Raw genomic sequence first — 23,412 nt, 5'->3', positions numbered from 1 at the left:
TTGTAGATAATTTCGTCTATTTAGGAACCAGCGTTAACACCACCAACAATGTCAGCCTGGAAATCCAACGCAGGATTACTCTTGCCAACAGGTGCTACTTCGGACTGAGTAGGCAATTGAAAAGTAAAGTCCTCTCTCGACGAACAAAAGCCAAACTCTATAAGACGCTCATATCCCGTCCTGCTATATGGTGCAGAGGCTTGGACGATGACAACAACCGATGAGTCGACGTTGCGAGTTTTCGAGAGAAAAGTTCTGCGAAAGATTTATGGTCCTTTGCGCGTTGGCCACGGCGAATATCGCATTCGATGGAACGATGAGCTGTACGAGATATACGACGACATTGACATAGTTCAGCGAATTAAAAGACAGCGGCTACGCTGGCTAGGTCATGTTGTCCGGATGGATGAAAACACTCCAGCTCTGAAAGTGTTCGACGCAGTACCCGCCGCGGGAAGCAGAGGAAGAGGAAGACCTCCACTCCGTTGGAAGGACCAAGTGGAGAAGGACCTGGCGTCGCTTGGAATATCCAATTGGCGCCACGTAGCGAAGAGAAGAAACGACTGGCGCGCTGTTGTTGACTCGGCTATAATCGCGTAAGCGATGTCTACGCCAGTAAAGAAGAAGAAGAAGAAAACTAAAATTCAATTAATGCTTAAAATTAATAAACAAAGGTAATGCTTAAAATATTAGGGAACACAAATTTCAAATTTTTATCACTTCTTCATTGACATCAACAAAAACTTAAAATTAAAAGAAGGTAATAAACTTGGTTTCTTAATCGCTAAAACTTAAAAAAAATGAATTTAAAAACAATAAATTATCAACTGAACATGGTCCGAGCCTATATCTTTTTTCAGTTATAATATTTCCAGCTAAAGAAAAAAAACGCTCAGCGACTGCGCTGCTGGCAGGAACCACCCGGTATGACCAAACGGTATGATTGTGATCGATCGGAATGCAAGCAGCATTCTCGAACATTCTTTGCTGCTCACACAAGGCGTTCAATCGAGAAAAATCATTACGAAACAAGCAACAGTGATTGAAACTGATTGTTCGCTTTGATCACGCTCGCTTACGATCATTCATTTTTGTTGAAGCAAAGTTTTCCATAACAAAAAATCTGACAATGATCGGGTATGATTGAAAAAATTGTGATCGTTGCAGCTCTCTGGTACATATGTATATATTTTATGCGTTTAAGGCGGCCTGCACAATCCAATATAATATGTGAAAATAAGTGTTTGTTTTATATTTTAAATGATCAAATAATATTTATCTTTTCTTTCAGATGTTATTATTACTTTTATTTAATTATTCTTTCTTTTCAGATATTATTATCATTTTGTACAATTAACCTTTCTTTTTCTTTTAGATATTACAAATTCAATGTAATTATTATTTATTTTCAGGTATTAATAACCTTTATTTTGTTTCAATCTTTTTTCAGATATTTGTCTTTTGTAATCTTTTTTCACTCTTTCATTTTCAGGTATTAATAATTCTTTTCTTTAATTAATCTTTTTTCAGATGAAATAAATTTTTTAAATTAAATATATTTTTATTTAGATTTATTTTTAGATAAGTAAATAAAATAAATTTTACTACACGATTCGATTCTAGATTAAGTCTACTTCATACGCTAGTAGTTTAAAACACACAAAACTACCCATACTTACTTCTTCTTTACTGGCGTAGACACAGCTTACGCAATTATAGCCAAGTTAACAACAGCGCGCCAGTCGTTTCTTCTTTTCGCTACATGTACGTATTCCAACCGAAGCCAGGTCCTTCTCCACTTAGTCCTTCCAATGGATTGGCGGAGGGTACCTTCAGCGATGGAGTGTTTTCGTCTATTTGGACAACATGACCTAACCAGCGTAGCCGCTGTCTTTTAACTTGCTGAACTATGTCACTGTCGTCGTATATCTCATACAGCTCATCAAATGCGATATTCGCCGTGGCCAACGTGCAAAGGACCATAAATCTTTCGCAGAACTTTTCTCTCGAAAACTCGAAAACGTCGACTCATCAGTTGTTGTCATCGTCCAAGCCTCTGCAAGATAGAGCAGGACGGGAATAATGAGTGACTTATAGAGTTTGGTTTTTGTCCGCCGGGAGAAGACTTTACTTCTCATTTTCCTACTCAATCCGAAGTAGCACCTGTTGGCAATAGTTATCCTGCGTTGGAATACAAGGCTGACAATGTTGGTGGTGTTTACGCTGGTTCCAAGATAGACGAAATTATCTACGACTTCAAAGTTATGGCTGTCAACAGGGACGTGAGAGCCAAGTCGCGAGTGCGACGACTATTCGTTTGCTGTCATCAAATGTTTCGCCTTGTCTCGTCCACTGTTAGACTCATTTGCGTTGCTTCCTTGTCCAGTCTGGAGAAAGCAGAACTATCGGCGCGGATGTTGAAGCCGATGATATGAATATCATTGGTGTGTGTCGATTCTCCTTTCATGGGTCTTTTCCAAAATTTGGCGCATGGTGAATATCTAGTCGTTTGTTGATTTGCCAGGTCTATAGCCACACTGATAAGTTCCAATCAGTTTGTAGACGGAAGGCTTTAATCTTTCACACAACACGCTCGATAGAACCTTATATGCGATGTTGAGGAGGTTTATCCCACGGTAGTTGGAGCAGATTGTGGGGTCACCCTTTTTGTGGATAGGCAGAGCACACTTAAATGCTTTCGTCCAACATATTTTACAAAGAAGTTGATGCATCTTCGCCGCCTTGAAACGCCGTATCCCATTTCCCTTATACCGAGTTGTTGACGAGTGCTGTCAGAGAGCAGGAGTGCAAGTCGTTGTTCGGCTGTCTGCTGTGATTATAGCTTCTCGACATAGAAACTTCCTTGAGTTTGTTGAAGTTCGTTTTTTGCTGCACAGAGGCGGGTGCGAATATTGGCTGCAACGAGATAGTGGTCCGAGCCGATGTTAGGACCTCGAAGCGCACGCACATCGAAAACACTGGAGACGTGTTTTCCGTCTATCACAACATGATCGATCTGGTTGGTGGTTTTTCGATCCGGAGACAGCCAGGTAGCTCGATGTACTTCCTTATACTGGAACCTAGTGCTACAGATAACCATATTTCGGGCCCCGGCGAAATCGATCAGCCTCGAACCATTTGAGGATGTTTCGTCGTGGAGATTGAATTTACCGACCATAGTGCTAAAGATACCTTCTTTGCCCACCCTGGCGTTAACAAAAAATCGCTGGGAGTGCTCATTATTATAACGGATGAGGACTGATTTGATGGGGGTAAAAAAGAAAATAGTTGAATAAATATTTCATGAGGAGAATGAAATTTCGCCTTATTCATTTTGTGAACAGTTTGCATTACCTTGACTTTCCTCTATAACGAGGAAATATGGTTTAATTGCAGCTCTCCTTATAGAATGGTTACTAACCATTATATTATATATTTCTGGGGTTAATGTAATTGAGTCGAGAATATACTATTCCATGGCCTTGTGTATACTCAACCGTATGATTTTCAGAGCTCCCTAGAAAGCTCCTAAGGACTCTCAACTGAATACCGTTCAGCTATGGCTTAGCTTCTAAAAGTACCCAATGTTACGCACCGACTGAGCTAACATGTTTTTAAGCCGAGACGTTTCTGCTGTAGAGTTTCTTTTACCTCTTCTTTTTGTAAGACCTTGGAAGGTTGTAATTTTTCTTGGGATAGTTTAGCTACTTAAAATTGCCTCTGGCAATTTTTTTGTAATTTTTTTAACTAAAGGCCCTTACCCCTATCTGTGCTGCCCCATATCTTTCTTTCTGAGTTTGAGTCATATCTAAGTCCTCTCTGTTCTGTACCTGCTCTATTACTCCTCGTCATATCACATATAGCTTCACATCAACCATTATCTACTTGCGTCCATCTCCTACCTTACTGCTATGGCATGCTGGTTCCTATGGCACTGCGACATAAAAACGTTTAATCTGTAGCAAATTACGAAACTTTCCCTTATCTTTCTACGAGTATTAATTTCAAATCGTTAAGTTATACTTTCAAAACATCATTTCAATCGGAGTTTTCCTTCCGCTTCCTAACATGATATTTGCGATTCTGCATGCCCCTAAGCTATTCTATCTCACCTTGATCCGTCTGTCAGCACTTCCACTTCGTTGTGTATCGTTTTTAACGATTTGCCTAATTACTGAACTTGTTCGGTGGTCAAGTGGAAGGCACTTTTGGCAATCTCTTCATATATTTCGTTTCCTGGAATATCCTTGTGGCTTGGAATCCAGTATACAACAGCCACTATATCTACTGCCTCCCTGCCTCTAAGGACATTCTCAGACGCAATACTTTCGTGAGATTTTTGCATTAATTGCTGCTTGACTACTGACGTATATCTTAATATTCTTTATGTCGTTTTCTGCGTTATAAGCCATCTCAGTAACTATCCCAGTTGCTTCAAGACTATTAACGTTATTACCATCAGACGTATTGTTAAATACTCTTAATGAGCGAAGTGCAGTCCTATTGGATCTACCCTTCATATAGGCGTGATGAGAGTTTGCCATAGGTTAGCTGATGCAATCGTGTTCGTAATATAAGTGTCTAGAATCTTTTCGATTGACCTCTGAAATAATGAGGTTAAACTTTTTGATCTGTATTCTTTCGAATAAAAGGGGACATCTTTGATCGACTTTGGTATGAATATGACCATTGCCTCTTCCCGAAGGTTAGATACATAGCTAAACTTCCTTCATATGTTCTGGTATTTTACAAACATTGTTTTCCACATTTAATGACGTATTATTCCACGAGTGGTCGAGTGCTTGTATAGTAGTTTCCTAAGCCTATCTACTTTTTTGTACTTTCTAACTTACTCCAGAAGCTCTTCCACGGCTCGGGTTTAGCTTTGGAAATATCTCATTAATACTTCTTTAGCACATCTTCATATTCCCTCCAGCAGGGGTCCTTTTTAGCTATCTTGGCCAGTTTTAAGTACTCGTACTAAGCTTTGAATGTGTTGTAATATGTTTATCGTAAGTGTGATGATCCTCTAGTTCAGGGGTTGAATTACATTCTTTGAATTTAGTTATATGCAATGTTAATAATTACTTGTAAAAATCCCAGTTAGTGTTCTTAGGATATCGGAAAGTTTCCCTTTTATTGAGAGCTGAGAACTTTACTCTAAATCCTACATACCAATGGTCTGGAAACGAGTACGTTTGAAATGACCTTTAAATTTTAACATACTTGTACGTTGGCTCATCTCCCCTTTTAGCTATAGGAAGGTTGTTTATCAATAAAGAGGTTAGTAATGACCCACCCTAGTCGTTGGCATTGCTGCTAATCCATACCGTGTGGTGCGCTTTGCTTATCAATAAAAAGGTTAGTAATGACCCACCCTTATTGTTGGTACTGCTGCTAGTCCATACTGTGTGGTGCGCTTTGGCGTCACCAACTTCCGGAGCTCCCTGGCAGCACTCTATCATCGTGGGGCATGCAACATGATGCAAGAAGTAGTCTCTCATTCTTGCCATCCTTTACAGCCACCACCGTCAATTCATCTAGTCAATATATGAATGTATACTTTTTTTTACCAGTATAACTCAACTTGTTTGTTGATGTCCTGATGTATGTGTAGTAAACGTCTACTTTATTCCCGATACCATGTTTGCCTGGGTAATTCATTGGTTTTGAATTAACGCCACAACGTAGCCGATCCACCATAAATTGAAAATGAGTTTGACAGAGGCTAGCTTGATTTTATACAGGCTTATCAGACTTCTTCTCGAGATCGGGTTGTATCTCTCTTCATGCGCTTTAGCGTCTTGAAGATTCAAGGTGGTTTTTAGGATCTCACCCAGATACTTTTCGACCTGTCTCACCTGCATCATGTTCACTTTTTTATCGGCCAGGTTGCGCTTTTGGAAGCGAAATTACCTACATCCCACGCCATCCTTCCGAACCTACTGTACAGCATGTCCTCAGTCGACTTGTTTTTATGGAGAATGTTGTTCTGGCTGATGTCCTTGGTGACCTTTACCAGCCATCAATCCACCGTTGGGGTGTATCAGGATTTTGCTTTTGAAAAACCCGCACTTCATTCCCTGACTCCGTTCAGCCAGCTCACGTCATCAAAAGTTGGGTCAGCCAACAGCTGCTTTTTGCCCGCAATCGCCTCCTCCAACCGGTTCGCAACCTTCGGATCTCGGACTAGAACTGCCGTCGCGATGCATAATAAGTTCGGCTTACATTTTTGTCTTAGCCCAAGCTAACCTCTGCATTTTTCGGAGAGCGGTGCAAATATTTCTCTTTTATCGGGCTAACGCTTCCAACGCACCTGGTGACTTCCTTATTGTTCGACCACTCAATTCGAGACATAGCCACCTATTGATGATATACCAGAAACACGTATGTATTTATTTTTTCAACAATTACAGAAAATGTTCGAGCATTTTTGGAAACGGTGGATCTGTAAACTGGAACGTCGCAAGTTAGAAAGCAAGGCGATTAGTACCGATTCAAAACGAGACACTACCTCCACATATTGGCACTTAGGGCGCAATACTGAACTTCACCCCGGCAATGACGGATTGGTAAAATAGTTACAGTGTCAAACGTACACCTGAAGAACTTTTTGTTAAATAACACTGTCAACATCCAGTGCATAGTACGTAAATTTGCAATTTGGCGTCACCGCCTTATCTGGTATGATCATTATCATGTGACGCATTTTAACTTCGGCATTTCTACAATTATTTGGGTCAGACCATTGTGCAGTACGTATACACAAGAATATAAGGAATCACCATTATCAGATGATGCATCCCATTCTTCTGTTGTTTGATCAGACCATTGTTTCGTATGTAATATTTGTGAAAGTAATTGGATGGTACTTGATAAATAATTAAAATAAATAGTTCATAATTCAAATCGTGGTTTTATTGTAGTAGAAATACATAGTACGTCATTTCGAATGGTTTTATTTTGAGTGTTTAGTGTAATCCTAAACACTGTACCATATAGTAAATAATGATGTATATTCAGAGAACATGCCACTGCCACATATTGTATATACAGTAGACTCGCGGTAACGTGAACTATTAAAAACCGAGCGTGTTTACGTTTGCGAGGTTGTTCACGTTTTCGAAGGTATAATTTTTAAAATTTTTCAAATAAGTTAAACATGTGTTTTAACTCAAATTCATTTATTTTTATTTTATTTCAGATTGTAAAAACATGTAATTTATATGTTTAGGCTTTGTTAAGAAAAAAAATACCTATTGAAATTATTGGAAAAAATGGGTTATCTTTTTTTGGATTTTCTTTTTTTGCAAATTGCTGAACACGGCTTTTTCGCGGAGACGTTTAAGTACGCTGATATCTGTTGGACTTATATTTTCATCTTCCGCCCATTCCAAAGCTTTATTAAAAATGTTTATTGCTTCACTAGGCTCTATTTTTGAATGTGGTCTTTCCAGATTACTATCCTCGCTTTCACTTTCATCACTAGTTAAAAGCTCGTTCGTTTCGGTTGAGTTAGGAAAATCTTCAGTCCATTCATTGATATCAGCAATTGAAAAACTAACCTGCAAATACACAATTTAAATCAAATGAGTTATTGAATGGAAGAAAAGGTTCAAACCTCTGGTTTAATTAAATGAAGCAGTTTTATTGCGCGTTCTTGGTGGCAGTTAATTGGCAAACACATCCTTTCCCTCAAAGTAGCTAATGGAATATCTTCATCACAGTCTTTTTCATCTTCTATAGAGCTTAAAATGTTCGTCCAGCATTTTGCTATTGTTTCGTTTTCAAGACGTTGCCAAGCTAATTCTAAATAGCCAATAGCGTCTCTTAACGTCAATTTCTTTAGAGCTTCAATAACATCAGTCCCTGTGGCTACAATTGATGCCAAAAGACTGTTTCTGTAGAAAAGTTTTGTAAGTCGTATGGCATTTTGATCCATTGGCTGTATGAGTGGAGTGACATTAGGTGGCATAAACATTGCAGTTATTAACTCGTCATCTGATCTCAATTCATTTTCGGAAGGATGAGATGGAGCATTGTCTATCAACAGCAGCGCTTTATTGGGCAATCCTTGATCTTTTAAAAACTTTCTGACCTACAATAATAAGAAATACACATGTAAAAGTTTGAAATCACTAAAACTGATTTTTTAACCTGTGGTACAAACGAATGGTGAAACCAATGTTTAAAAATGGCAGCCGTCATCCTTGACGATTTGGAGCAATTGCAGTCAACAGGAGAATCAACATTTTTAAAAGAGCGAGAGAGGATTTTTTGCCTTTCCAATAACAAGAAGTTTAACTTTATGCACCCCTGTTGCGTTTGTACAAGCCAGAAAAGTGACACGCTGTTTTTCCGTTTTTCTTCCAGGAGAATTTTTTTCTTGTGAGGATACGTATGTTCTGTCAGGTAGCAGCTTCCAAAATAGTCCCGATTCGTCTGCATTATATATTTGATCGTGCGACAGATCTAGCTCTTTAATTTTGGCTTCCAGCTTGTTTTTGAAAGGGTTCACAAGTTCAGGTCTAGAAGATAACTCTTCTCCACTTATTTTAATAAAACGCACACCATAACGCTTCTTAAAGCGTTGCAACCATCCATCACTCGCATTAAAATCGCTTTGAGTTTCTTTAATTTTTGAATGACAAAATTTAGCTTTTTCTTTAACTCTCAATTCATTGACAGGATAATTTGTTTGTTGCTGTTTAAGGAACCAAGGGTAAAGTGCTATTTCCACTTTAGGAAGTTCAGAACACTTCATAGTCTTCCGCTTTCCAGGCCCAGAAAATGTACTGTTAACACATTTTAAAATGTTCTCTTTTTTTGTTGATAGCGCAAATTGCTGATTTTGCAACACTGTACTGGTTTGCTAAGCTGGTTACGCTTGATCCTCCTTTTAATTTTTCTATTACATCAACTTTTTCTTTTAAAGACAAGTATTTTGGTCGTTTTTGCGACATCTTTCACGAATAACTTTAGATTAGCTCATGCAAAGTCAGCAACGCGCACTAATTCTAATGCCAATCCACATTGAACCATCCCAGTATACTCATAAGCAATAATTTACGGGTATTCCCCGTTTTATAAAAACGATTCGCATAATTAACATACATATGTATGTATGCATGTAGAAAAGAAAATAACGTTTTAAATGCATTTTAAATTTGTTCACGTGATAGGGCTTTCTCACCGTGTTCCCGCTACCGAGTAGTCAATGTAAAAAAAATTATGTTCATGTTAGCCGGTGTTCACACAAGGCGGTGTTTTTGTTACCGCGAGTCTACTGTATAAGTTAGGGTATCATCTTTGGATGATTGATTTTGCTACTCATTTTCGAATGCTGGGTTATGTTGAAAATCGCTTCTGACTCATCTATTTTGTTCTTCATTTTCTTATTCCTGGAATAACGTAAGAATTTTGATGCTTCGCTGTCAAACGCAGCAACCCTGCATCTACCACAAAGTAAATAGTGATGACGTTCACATTCCTGGAATTCTAACACATTAAATGCATAACGGTACTAATAATGTGGAAAAATACTGACGCTAGTTGACAGCGTCGGAAGGTTATGAGTAAATGCAAAAATCATAGAATCAATCATTGTAAAAGTGGCCATCAGCAAGAGGAGTTGAATACTCATAAAATTTAATAATAAAATTTGTACTTCCAAAAATTTTTATAATTATAAAGTTCATTATTTAATAAAATCTGTTTGAAACGACAAAAATACAATTGGCGCCCAACTCGCAGCAAATAAAAAAACCAAAGGACCAGAGAATCCTGAAGCTGTATTACATAAAATCCTACATAAAATCCTGTTTACTGTACTACCCGGAGGATCATATAATCTTTATAAGCTGTGCAACTCAATGCAGAAAAATATCTAATATAGGATAACGAAAAACTGTAAGTGATTCTTTAAAATACGTTTAAAGTAGACTTAAGTAAAATATGAAATTATAATTGATAATTAAACTGTGAAAAAGTTTGAAAATATTTCGAAAAAACACGTGTTCACATTGTCGGAATTTAAAGTTAAAATTTTGCTACATTTTCTGTAAAAATTGGTGACAGAAAATATTTACTCTTTTTGGCTTATAAATAAATTTTAAAAGTTTTCTAAAGTGCGGGATATTGAAAGAAAATAAATTATCGTGTTTCTTCTATGCATTTGTATGAATAACTTTGTTTTTGTTCTGACGTTCCAAGTAGAAGTTTGCTTTAAGGAAAATTATCTTTGTGTTCTTTTCTCGCCGACAAAAAATTTGTGAATTATAATTTTCAATTAAGATCTTTTTGATAATAAGAAGTACCAAGTAAATTCAGTCTTACCAAACAAAATTGGTAAAATGAGTGTCAATGAAGAGCAGGTTCTGCAAATTGTTAACGAAACCAATGAGCGCACTAAATTAGAATTTGCAAAACAGTTGCACTGCTGCGGTTTTGTCACAAAAAGGGCGTCCAATAACTATGATTTCGCGAACACTTTCGAAGAGTGAAGAAAACTACGCTGTAAATGAACGTGAATTACTTGCTATGGTGTGGGCGTTGAAAACACTTCGTCATTATTTATATGGAATACAGGACATCAAAGTTTTTACTGACCATCAACCACTAATATTTTCGATGTCAGAAAAAAACCCAAACAACAAAATTAAAAGGTTGCGCGCATTTATTGAGGAATTTTCACCTAAGTTTTATTATAAGCCCGGAAGAGAAAATAAAGTAACGGATGCACTATCAAGACAGTGTTCTCACAACTTAAATGAGATCACCTCGTCCGAAACTATGCATAGTGAGATATCATCAAGTAACGTAATAAAAACAGTTAGAAACTCCGTAAATCAATTTAGAAATCAGCTATTGTTATCTAAATCAGGCTCATGCAATAAAAATATAAAAATTATTTTCTAAAAAATTATTAGACGTATCACATACAATTCAGTTGAAAATCTCATTAAGTTTTTAAAATTTGCTATTAACCCTGACGTTACCAATGGAATACACTGTACTCTTCCCGCATTGGGTGAAATTCAAAACTCTATAGTATCGGCATTTCCTGGCGTTAAGTTTATTCATACTGAGCTCTTCGTCATAGACTTAATCAATAAGGATGTCCAACTGGAAACAATTACAGCCGAGCACAATCGGGCCCATCGAGGGTTACATGAAAACTTTCAGCAAATTTCGCGAGAGTACTATTTTCCAAATATCAAAAAAATTACTTAAATCAATAATTACAAACTGCAAAATATGTTTAGAAAATAAGTACCAACGTAAACCACCAGATGCATTGATAGGTCAAAGCCCAATTCCTAATAAACCAGGAGAAATCCTTCACATTGATGTATTTATAATTTCCAAACATTTATTCCTGACCTGTGTAGTCAAATTAACTAAATTTGCTATCGTGAAATCTATTGCGTCCAGAACCATGATCGATATCAGATATGCACTTTTAGAAATCTTGCTGGTATTCCAAAATACTAAAACTGTCGTTTCCGACAATGAAAATTCCCTGAAATCAAACGCGATCACAACACTGCTTAGAGACAATTTTTCCAACTTTTATTTCAACTCTCCACAGGACAAGCAATGGTCAGGTGGAAAGGTTTCATTCCACACTACTTGAAATTATCCGATGTAGTATTAAGCAGCAGCAGCAAATTGATGACATTATCGAATTAGTATTATTAGCAACGCATAAGTACAATTGCAGTATTCATTCCGTGATTAATGCTAAGTCAATTGATGCGTTTCACGGGAACTCAGAAAAAGGTTTAGTAAGTCTTAGGAAGCCTTTGGTTGCAGCTCAGGAAGATACTTTAAAAAGGTGTAACCAAAATAAAAATATGAAAACATATCATCCCGGTGAAAATGTCCTCTTGAGGCGCAACATGAGACTTGGCAACAAATTGGATAAAGTTTTTTTACAGAAAATTATCGAGAAAGATATTGGTACAATAGTTTTAATAGATGGCAAAAAAATACAAAAGAGCAATCTTAGATAAAACATATTATTTAGTGAAAAGAAGACACGAAAGACACGTTGACAAACCGAACTTAAAAAAGTAAACAAAACCAACCACTTTTTTCATGTTTTGAAAGATCATTTTTTTTTTCTTTTCTCTTTTGCTTTAAAAATTGTCAATTTAATAACTTTAGGTTCTAAGAAGAAGAGTGACTATTTAAATTTAAATACCTACTTTATAAGATATATTGTAATTCATTTACGATAAGTAATTGCTTCCGCAAATTGGATGTTTGTGACTGCGTAAAGATTCGCCAATCAACAAACACATACCAACATCGAAAACAGCCTGGTTCAGATAGACTTTACTTCGACGGCAGGGACTGAACGTACTCTCTTACAGGTGTACCCAAACTATTTTCTCACTGAGGTATGGCCTCCGAGAATAGTATGGGGCGTACACCTGAAAATCCTTTTCGGAGGAATTCGAAAATTTTGAGAACGCCAACAAAAGGCAGAAATGAGGAATCCACCGCTGATGGATCAACATTTAGTGAAACTACTGACCGGGCAAGCAAAGGTGAAGAGAAATCACTAAGTAATGGGTTCCAAAATAAAAGAATTAGGAAATATGATGGCTGGTCAAAGACACGTAAGCCAGGCAATGCGCGATTTACTTAGTAGCATAATGTGCTTATATAATAAAGCCGAGAAACCGGTGGAAAAAACTATGGTTGAGAAAGCAACACAGCTTTCTCATATTTTTAAAGGGACGAATACTCCAAAGCGGCTACGAGAAGTTTCGGGAGAACTACCCCCCACAAAAAAGCCAAGAAAGGCTATTGAAAAGGTGCAACAAATGACCAGCGAGGACACGAAAATGATAGAAATTACGGGCCAATATAACTCATGTAAAAAATGGGTGGATGTTGTTAAAAAGAGAAAGCCGATTCAGAAGAAAATAAGAACGAAACCGGACGCCATCATTATAACAAAAAGGGAAGGGTCGTCGTATGCTGATATTCTCCGGAAGATAAAAAGCGACAGCGGTCTTGAAGAGTTAGGATCAAACGTGACCTACATTAGAAAAACGATGAAAGGAGACCTACTGATTGAGTTAAAAAATCAGGCGGACAAGAGAGCCGAATCATACCAAAGCGTCTTAGAGGGAGCGGTGGGTGAAATGGCGCTGATACAGCCAAAAACCCATAGCGTCACAATAGTGTGTAAGGATTTAGATGAAATTACTACACCTGAGGAAATTTGTGAGGCGCTAAAAACAGAGTGTGGGATCCAAAACCTGGAGAAATCAAGCGTCAAAAGTATGAGAAAAACCCGTAGTGGTACACAGATAGCTCTAGTATGCCTACGAGCTCAGGATGCCAAAGCTGCACTTAAATTGGGCAAAGTTAAGATAGGATGATCGATCTGTCGCCTTCGAGAATACTCGCCTATTCCTAGATGCTATAAATGTTTCCACCTGGGACACATGGCGCGCAACTGCTGCAGTTTGACAGACAGATCTTCTCAATGCACACGTTGCGGAACCGCGGGACATTTAGCAAAGGCATGCACCAACATTCCGAGCTGCATACTCTGCAAAAGGGAACACTCAGTTTTGAGCCTGACTTGCCCCAAGTACCAGGAGATGATGAAGACTCTAAGAAAATGAGGATAATACAGTTAAACATAAATCATTGCGCAACAGCACAGGATTTGCTAGACCCGACAATCACAGAAGAGAACATTGATGTCGCCATAATAAGTGAACAATATTCCCAGCGTCTGGAAAGCACATGGATTGCAGGTAAAACCGGCAAGGCAGCAATATGGTCCTGCAAAGGACAACCTTTCAAGACCAGCTCCAAAGAAGCTCATAACTGTTTCACATGGGCGAATATACAAGGGATATATTTTGAAAGTTGCTATGCTCGTCCCAGCGCAGCTATTACAGAATTTGAAGACTTCCTCTTACGGCTCTCTTTAGAAACCAGAGGCAAAACTCCAATTGTAATAGCGGGGGATTTTAACGCATGGTCGACTGCATGGGGCAACAGATATACAAACCATCGCGGGCGCCTAGTCCAAGAATTCTTAAGTCAAACGAACCTAACAATAATAAACAGTGGAACGCGAAACACGTACCAAAAAGGAAACAAAGGATCCATAATTGACATTATGTTCGCAAATGATTCATTCAGCAGGCATATAAATTAGACAGTGTCAAATACATACACATACAGTGGTCATATGGCGATTATAGCACAAATTTCGTACTCCCGAGAGCAGGAGCTTCTTAGCAGAAACCCCTCCCGAAAGCGAAGTTGGAAACAACAAGAGTTCGACCCAGACCTGTTTGACCTAGTCTGGAGTGCATCAAAGGCATCTGGTGACAGCGCCGCCCACTTGGTATCAGCAGTTCGAAAAGAACTGGTGGCAGCACGCGATGCAACAATGCGTAGATCGTCACATCACCACAAGCGGCGGCCTGTATATTGGTGGAACGAGGAAATTTCCATGCTGAGAAAGCTTTGTCACTCAGCTAGACGGCATCTACAGCGAAACGAACGAAAATCGCCTTAGGGAGGTATTTAAAAGCCACAAGAGGCTCCTGAAGTCGGCAATTATACGAAGCAAAAAATCATGTTTTGAGAAGCTGTGTGAGGAAGCAAACTTTGACCCTTGGGGTACTGCATGCAAAATATGTATGTCTAGATTTAAAAACAAGCAGCAGCAACCTAAAGATGCCTCTTTTATGGGAAAGGTCGTAGAAGCACTATTCCCGAAACACGACCGGATTTTATATGCCAACTCTACACCCCCGTTAGTCACGGAAGACGAACTATTGGCAATAGCAAGGAAAATCAAAAACACTAAAGCGCCTGGATTGGAATGGCATACCAAACAGAGCTCTGAAGGAAGCCATAAGCTTAAAACCCCGAGTTTTCGCTAAAATGTGCAACGCTTGTTTAAAGGAAGAGGTATTCCCCGACTCGTGGAAAGTACAACGTTTGGTTCTGCTCCCAAAACCAAAGAAACCACCAGAAGAACCTTCATCGTACCGACCTTTGTGTATGCTCGACACAATTGGTAAAGTGTATGAAAGTATAATACGAAACCGCTTGGAGTTAGTAATCCAGAAAGCCGGCGGACTATCAGAGAGACAATACGGCTTTATAAAAAAGAGATCCACTATTGACGCACTACGAGAAGTCGTCGATACTGCGAAATTTGCAGTAAGTGGGAAAAGATGGAAAGGTGGCACGAAAAGGTACTGTGCGCTGATCACCCTGGATGTCAAGAATGCGTTCAACACGGCAAAATGGGCACACATAATCAAAGCCCTGGAAAAAATTCGCGCTCCAGAATACCTCATAAATATTGTAACGAGTTATTTTAGAAACAGAAGGCTGATTTATGATACTAACGAAGGAGCCAAGAGCTACTCTATCTCGAGTGGAGTACTTCAAGGGTCAGTGTTAGGCCCGCTGTTATGGAACCTAATGTATGACGGGGTGCTAAGAAGGCAGTAACCAAAAGATGTGAAACTAATAGCATATGCAGACGATCTCATGGTGGTAGCAGTGGCAAAACAATTAGTCGACCTAAGAAGCAAATGCAATGAGTTCGTAAATGATCTACGGCACTGGTTCTCTTCTGTGAGTCTGGAGCTTGCAGAGCAAAAAAATGAAGTTTTACTTATAAGCACCAGAAAGGTAGATGAACAAATAGAGCTCACCATAGGGGAGTGCGAAATTACTTCGCAGCCGCAGCTGAAGTATCTGGGGGTAATATTGGATTCTAAATTAAAATTCAAAGAACACCTGGAGTACTCCTCCAGTAAAACAAACAAAATTTACAACACACTATCGAGAATGATGACCAACACAGGCTGTGTGCGTTCCAGCCGGCGATTCTTAATAGCGAAAGCAATGAGTTCCATAATACTGTACGCAGCACCAGTATGGATACAAGCAATGAATATAAAAGCGTATGCTAAACAAATAATTGCAGTGCATAGGCTTTCTGCAATTCGAGTAATAAGTGCTTTCCGGACTGCATCAACCGACGCTGCTGAAGTATTAGCCAGCATGCCGCCCATTGACATCCAGGGTGATGAACTCGAGCGTTTATATCATCTATCGGCGCCTAAAACAGTATCGGCAAAGACCGAGGAGAGGAACTAGAGCGTTAAAATGTGGCAGGAGCGGTGGAATTCCTCATCCAAAGGGCGTTGGACCCACCGACTTATACCGGACACCCACTCGTGGATAGACAGACGACATGGTGACCTAGACTTTAATCTGACCCAGATACTTAGTGGACATGGGTGCTTTAGAAGCTACCTCTTCAGATTCCACAATGACATTAGTCCGAACTGTCCGACGTGTACAGAGCAGATAGAAGACTCTGAACATGTATTGTTTTATTGCCCTAGATTTTCAAATACAAGGGAAAGACTAAAAACCACACTAGGTGGTAGTCTTACAGTCGATAATTTAACGACACTCATGTGTCGGTCGGCTGATAAATGGAAAGCTGTCAGCGAAGCGTCAGCATCCATAATGACAAAACTGAGACTTTTTGAACAAATTAGGCGTCCGTCAGTCCGCACGATAGAGGAGACTTAAATGTCCTGTCCCTCCCACGAAGTAATACTTAATCGGTTGTCCCGTGGGAGAGTCTTGAGTTGGGAGTAGGTTAGGTTTAGCGGATTAAAGTTCCGAACTCCGACTTTCGATGTTTCCCCCTACTATAAAAAAAAAATAGTGATGACGTTCACATTCCTGGAATTCTAACACATTAAATGCATAACGGTACTAATAATGTGGAAAAATACTGACGCTAGTTGACAGCGTCAGACGGTTATGAGTAAATGCAAAAATCATAGAATCAATCATTGTAAAAGTGGCCATCAGCAAGAGGAGTTGAATACTCATAAAATTTAATAATAAAACTTGTACTTCCAAAAATTGTTATAATTATAAAGTTCATTATTTAATAAAATCTGTTTGAAACGACAAAAATATAATTTATAGTATGTACATAAATTCAGATTTGAAGTACCGTTTTAGGCTGCTTCGAATTTCAGCGAATTCGTTTGCATTTTGCAACGAGTTAATTGACAGTGCAATATGTGCCGAATTTTATTTTAGTCCCTTTTATACCGTTAATTATTGAAATTTTGTTATTCCTCTTTGTCACATTTATAAAGACTATTTAGATCAATTATATAATGTCAAAAAAATTAAAGAAGGTATCATAGTTTACGAAACATGAATTTAAAAATAAACTTGTATTCTTTTTTAAATGGCTAACCAGTGTGATACTTTCAAAAAATCGATTTTTTAGTACTTTGCTTTTTCGATACCTTATATATTCAAAAATATTTTGTGAAATCGGCAAGGTAGTATCTTGAATAGTTTTTGAACGGCAACGTTCTAAAGTACGACCGCTCGCAGGTAGTTGAAACTGTAAACGTGTTTTTCTCGAAACGACATTTTTCAAAAATTCTGACAACATAACTCACCGAGAAATTGACCTACGATCTTTTTGATTGCTTGAAAATTGCCAATTTGGCATTGAAAAAACAGTTGGGGAACTTTTTTTTTGCACCTCCGAAAACAGCATATAACTTCGTTATTTTTCAATATTTAAAAAAAAAAAAATATTAAAAAATAGCTGCAAATTTAGCTTATTATGTCCAAAGATCTTCGAAATATTTGGTGGAGAACATGCTTTAAAAAATTCACCTAAATTTTTATGGGTTACACTGGTATAGCCCCTTAACTTTTCAAACAATTAATTGACAAAATGTATATAAATAAGTATGTGTCCATGAAAACAAATATGAAAGAACTGTTTGGACCCAACAGATCCGACAACACAATTTGATATGCCATAACGTTTAATTTTCTTTTCACATCAACATTCGAGGAATATTCCAACCGTTATAACTGTAGTTGTAAGAATTTATTTTTTTCTCCAACTCACTCATAGTTAAAACGCAACACTACGTAGTCACAAAATCATTTAAATTTTGATTAAAGTTTTCTGTTTCAGTTTAATTTATAAAAAAACAAAATTTACTCCATACGAATAATGTTTGTATATTTGTCTGCACAACACATACATATGTACATTTGTTTAATGAGGCTCTTAAAATGAATTCTTCGATTTTTACTATGTCTGAATTTATAGAACAAAGAAGTGAAATAATGCACCATCTCATACTGTATTGGTTGTTCGTGATAATTTCGCTAAATTTTCAACTATAATAATCGTGCCGTAACCACCGCATTCGCTTGATTTACCTTCGTGTAACTTTTAGCTATTCAGCAAATTCACATGACTACTCCAAGGTCACCGTTTTGACACTCTTTTTGGCTGGAAAATTTGTTCGCATAAGTGTATTGCAGCGGGAGGGAATTACTTTGAAGTAGAAGATATGGACAAAATTCGCTTTCCATTTGATCACAGTAGTATGTATGTAAACATCTCCCTCATTGTTTCATACGAAATCTCCGTTGACACGGCACACAAAGAGGCACTGTGTAGGGATGGCAACGATTAATTATTTGATTAAATTAATCGATTATTTTCATTCAATTTACGTTTTAATTACATCGAAACACCTTTTCTAATTACTCGACTATTACTCGAGTAATTGCAAAATAATCGCAAACAGCATTTTGAAATTTAATACATTTTATGTTCATCTAAGTTAGCATACAAGGCTCGAAATCGGTCGCATAAGTCATTAATGACTGGAAACGGTGTAAACATAGTTAAATTCTAATATGTCAATGTAGTTTAATATCAATAAATGAATGTCTGGTAACACTGCATTTACAGTTAAGTCAAACGCATTTTACGTTCAGTTGTTCGAAGAGCGATGGCGCCCGTTAAAAGCGAAGTATGGAAATTTTTTAATAAAATAAGCAATAACTACGTTAAATGTCAACTTTGCTGCAAAAATTTAAAATTTTCTAATAACACATCAAATATGTTGCAGCATTTAAAATTAAAGCATGTAACTGTAGCCTGCAAATTGGTGGTAAGTTGGAGCAATTGGTACATTTTAAATTTCTTCTAGTTATATATTAATATATGTGCACAAATTAGACTCTGCAATCTAGGAGTAAAAACAATGTTTCCCTAAGTGATGATGACACTGACACCATGATTGATATGCCGAGTTGCAGCAGCAAACCAATTAATGAAAGCCCTTTGAGTGAGGGGCCAAGCTTCAGCAGCAATTTACCGAATGAAAGCAGCATGAGAGAGCTACCCAGCTCTAACAGTAAAAATCGTCAACCCTCATTTCTAAAGTCTTCAAAAATATTGAAATCTTTTCGCTTCATGGCTCAAACAACCAAAAGCTGTAGCATGAAATAGTGGAAATGGTTATCAAGGATAATCTACCTTTTGACTTTGTTGAAGGTATATTAAAATACTTACATTATAAAACAAATTGATAATTAATGACGCTTTTTGTTCATTTATTTTTTAAAAGGTAAAGACTTCTTAAGTTTCATGAAACAACATTTTCCTCATTATAAAGTCCCAACAAGAAATACCATCAAGGCTCACATTGAAAAAATGTACGATGAAGAAAAGAAAATGTGTAGCGATGCTAAAAACTTTTTCATATTTGAGTTTAACGACAGATATCTGGACTGAAGTAGAAGTGAATAGCATGCTTGGTGTGACCATTCATGGTGTAAATGGGACGAAGCAATTTAATGGAACAATTGGCGTTTATAAATAAACGGAAGCACATACTGCATCACATATTTCCGAAGTTCTCATTGCTGCTTTGAAAGACTTTTCTATTGACGGAAAATAAGTAATGGCTGTAGTGACCGACAATGGTGCAAACATCGCAAAAGCAGTACATGATTCATTTGGCAAAAAACGCCATATTCCTTGTTTTGCATACACCCTCAATATGTGAAAACTCACTGAACAGTCCTGAAGTAAATGCAGTTGTTGTAAAATGCAAAGAAATAGTTAAGTGGCTAAAAAGAAGTGTTAAAGCTAATGATGATCTTCGAAATGTGCAAGCTGCTGCCGGAGTAGCTGAAAGCAAAATGCTAAAGCCAATTTTGGACGTGAAAACACATTGGAGTTCGACCTACTACATGCTTGAACGGTTCATTAAACTATGTTCATATATTAACCAAATACTGACATCGAACATTCCTTTTTGCTAGCTGCATCAACATTACTCGACCCGAGATTTAAAATAATTCATTTCAAAGACCTATTAGGGTTGTCTCCAGTTATAAAGTTTTTACGTACTGAAATAACAGTTGCAGATGATACTATGGAAACGGGCAGCGAGTCGTCAGTGGAATCGGTAGAGAATGAGTTTGACCTCTGGGCTCCTCACAAAACTCTAGTGCACAAAAGAAAGAGGAAGGACAACGATTTTACATCTCCACAAGATGAATTGATCTTTTATTTGAATTGTCAGGTATTAGAACTAAGTCGAAACACTATTGATGCCCAAAGCTGTGCGGACTTTCAAAAAAGTATTGTCATATACTTGGTTCCTCAGTACCAGCTGAGCGGCTTTTCTCAAAAGCGGGTGCAACTGCGACCGAAAAACGCAATCGTTTGACAACAAAACGTTTATCGAAATTGCTTTTTCTTCAAACTTGGTTGAACAGAGAATAAATTTTCTTGACTTCAATGAATATATTTTCATTTATGCTAAGACAAATGAATTTTTAATATGATATTTTTTGATTTTATTTCCGTTTTTGTTTTTGTGTATATACCAACATAATTTGAATGTCAGAAATAAGAACATAGTCTCCTATATTTTATTGGTTTTATTTTTACGCAAATTTGCAAAACGTAGTCTTTCCAGCAAGAAGCAATTCTTTTACTTTAAGATTGCTGTACATATTTTGAAAAATTTAATGTGATTGTGCTACTTAACTTCAAATATAGGCCATTTTCTCTTTTAGGATATGTCTGGGACTCTGTGATTGAGCATTATAATACAAGATTCGGCGCTGAAACTTAGTGGTGGTCTTTATGCAATTTAGTATTATTTAAAAATTTAAAAATTAATAATTGTAATTATTGTTTTATATCTTGCAATAAATCATTTGATTATTTAATCGATAAAAAAAAATTTGCCATCCCTAGCAATATGTTGAAGGACTGATGCGAACGACATTGTGTCGTTAGAAGAAAATCAGAGCCCTACCAGCCTTTCTTAAAAACTATCGTAAATATATATGTATATCTTTGTATCTTTAGAATTGTTATTATTTTAAATCGACAAAAGCTATGTTGCCACGTTCGTCACTTTTTTATGGGTTTCGTATGTTTGCGAAGTTGTTTTGTGGCTAAAATATTTACACGTGTGCGCATATGTATACAAGTATACTTGTATGTATGTAGTTAGGTAGTTTGGTGTATGCATTATTTGTTCGGCAATGTCAAGTACCTAAATGTATGTACATATGGAGCAGTGCGCGAGTTAAGGAACGTGTTCTTTATAATAGTAACAAACAACAACACAATCTTTTGTTTCAGTAAATAGAATGCATTAAAACAACCTTGAGTTGGAACACTTGAAATGCACTATCACTACAACAAACAATCCTAAACAAACAAGTATCAAAACAACATTGATTTTGAATACGATAACAACCTTATCTTAAAACAAAACAAATATATCTAAGCAAACAATATACTTGTATATGTATACAAACCTAAACAAATAATAGAATCTGTATCTAAAGAAACTATCAACTAGTAAAAAGTAAACATTCTAGTTAGTATAAATAGAAATAAGAAACATGTAATAAGAGTCTTAAGATTATAAATAAAGAGTACACATTTCGGTGCAGCTCAAAATATATTCTTTTGACTAATTTTTACTTCTGGTAAAAATTAATTCGCGCACATTTTATTACTGATAACTGATAATAACGTTATTTGAATGTGTGAAGGTGCTTTTTTATCGAAAGCCAATATTGACAGTATGCACGATTCATACTGTACACTCAATACTCTTAATTTGGGACCACCCCTTGTCTATACTATTCTGATATGTATGTAGAACCTGCGCCTACGTATTACATTCTTAACTCCGTCATTTTCGAGACTATCGTTCAGCATTACTTTACAATGTTAGCTTTTTCCTCTTTTATCCTTACTCTCTTATTATAGCTTTGGTTTCACTCTTTCAATAAAAAATTTTGCGGTTAGCCCCTTTACGTTGAACCACATCTGCTCGGATCATCAGTTCTAATACAGTTGTCATAAAGCCTTTCCACTACCATTACCATAAAACGAACACGTCACTCCGTCGCAATGACCATTCTTATGGAAATACTCTCTATAGCATCCATGTACCGTTCGAAATTGCGTCGTCTAGAAATCCGTGTTTCGAAACATTTTAATGAGTTTTCATTAGTGTTTTGAGCTTAAACACCGCGATAACGGAAATCACTGGCTACTGGGCCTTAGCCTGAACGGCGTATTCTCTATTTTGTGTACTTTATGCGTTAACACAAATTCCTACAGAGATGCCGAATAAAACGCAATATATCGCTTGGATTTGGACCACCTATTTTGGCCATAATTTGCGGCAAGGCCAAAATTACCAGTGCAGTCGGTGTTTTAATAGTGTGCATGTCAACGTTCAGAGCAATGGTACGGCTCGGGTTTCTGTCCCGCTAGATGGAATTTAGACGAATCTGACCAGTTTTTATTTTTCTGTGCTGTAGCTGCACAAATAATACATAAATATGTTTTGCAACATTTGCCACAGGAGTTTCATTTGCATATCGTATTATTTTCGTTTCTTTCTACAGATGGAAACGTAATATTCCGTCAATGAGAATATTCCATAACAGTGGTTCCAACACGAATCCTTGTAGCACTCTACCAGTTACAGTGTGACTTTTGACCCCTTAATCCCTTTGATATAATAGTAGAATATCCCACAGATAGCTCTTAAATATCCGTAGTAAATACACCGGGGATTTTCATTTTTTTAAAGCGCGTATTATGTGGGGCAAATGCGCCGAGCTAAGTGCATTTTCACATCAAAAGTGATGATTGCGGAGTATTTTTTAATGGCTTGCATCCACCTTGTACCTTCAAAAGCTCTCTCTGCAAGTCCAGTCAGCTTTTTTATTTCGTCGATGGTAGAGCGCTTCCTGCGAAACCAGTATTGCTTCTTAGATAAACCATCTTCCACTTTGTCTAAGTGCTCCCGCTGTTTTAACTGGTTTCTGCAATAAAGCTAACCGTGGTTTTCCCAAATTTTTGAGGAAAACACCATAAATTTAATTTGTGACACAAAGGTCTTAAGCATTTTTGGCTGTGCTGTTAATTTGCCTGTTGACAATTTCCCCATAATAGCGTGAGGTAAAATTTGCGTTTGCAGTATATATTGCAGAAATAGG

General features: G+C 37.3%; 1 protein-coding gene and 1 long non-coding RNA gene across 14 annotated transcripts in view; one reads left to right on the top strand and one right to left on the bottom strand.

The window, feature by feature from the left end:
• Positions 1-18,531, bottom strand: part of LOC125779135 (jerky protein homolog-like) — a 97,079-nt gene extending 78,548 nt beyond the window's left edge. The window contains exons 1-4 of one of the 13 annotated variants that reach the window (XM_049459755.1): positions 17,969-18,531; positions 8,158-8,795; positions 7,622-8,098; positions 6,901-7,565 (exon numbers count right to left, since the gene is read on the bottom strand). In XM_049459755.1, coding sequence (XP_049315712.1) covers positions 7,266-7,565; positions 7,622-8,098; positions 8,158-8,448 — 1,068 coding nt within the window. In that variant the 5' untranslated portion in view covers positions 8,449-8,795; positions 17,969-18,531 and the 3' untranslated portion in view covers positions 6,901-7,265. Of the gene's footprint in view, positions 1-6,900; positions 7,566-7,621; positions 8,099-8,157 lie in introns of those variants that run through there. The other 12 variants (XM_049459756.1, XM_049459757.1, XM_049459761.1 and 9 more) reach the window with 12 other exon arrangements.
• A 335-nt stretch (positions 18,532-18,866) lies between these two features.
• LOC109579235 (uncharacterized) lies at positions 18,867-23,158 on the top strand. Its single transcript, XR_007423172.1, has 4 exons — positions 18,867-19,031; positions 19,100-19,417; positions 19,491-21,446; positions 21,530-23,158. It is a non-coding gene; the product is annotated as an uncharacterized LOC109579235 (long non-coding RNA).
• The last annotated feature ends 254 nt before the right edge of the window (positions 23,159-23,412 follow it).

Source organism: Bactrocera dorsalis, chromosome 6, assembly GCF_023373825.1.
Source record: "Bactrocera dorsalis isolate Fly_Bdor chromosome 6, ASM2337382v1, whole genome shotgun sequence".
NCBI lineage: Eukaryota > Metazoa > Arthropoda > Insecta > Diptera > Tephritidae > Bactrocera > Bactrocera dorsalis.
The sequence above is the reverse complement of the archived record's forward strand: the minus strand, read 5'-3'. Positions and strand labels throughout refer to the sequence as shown.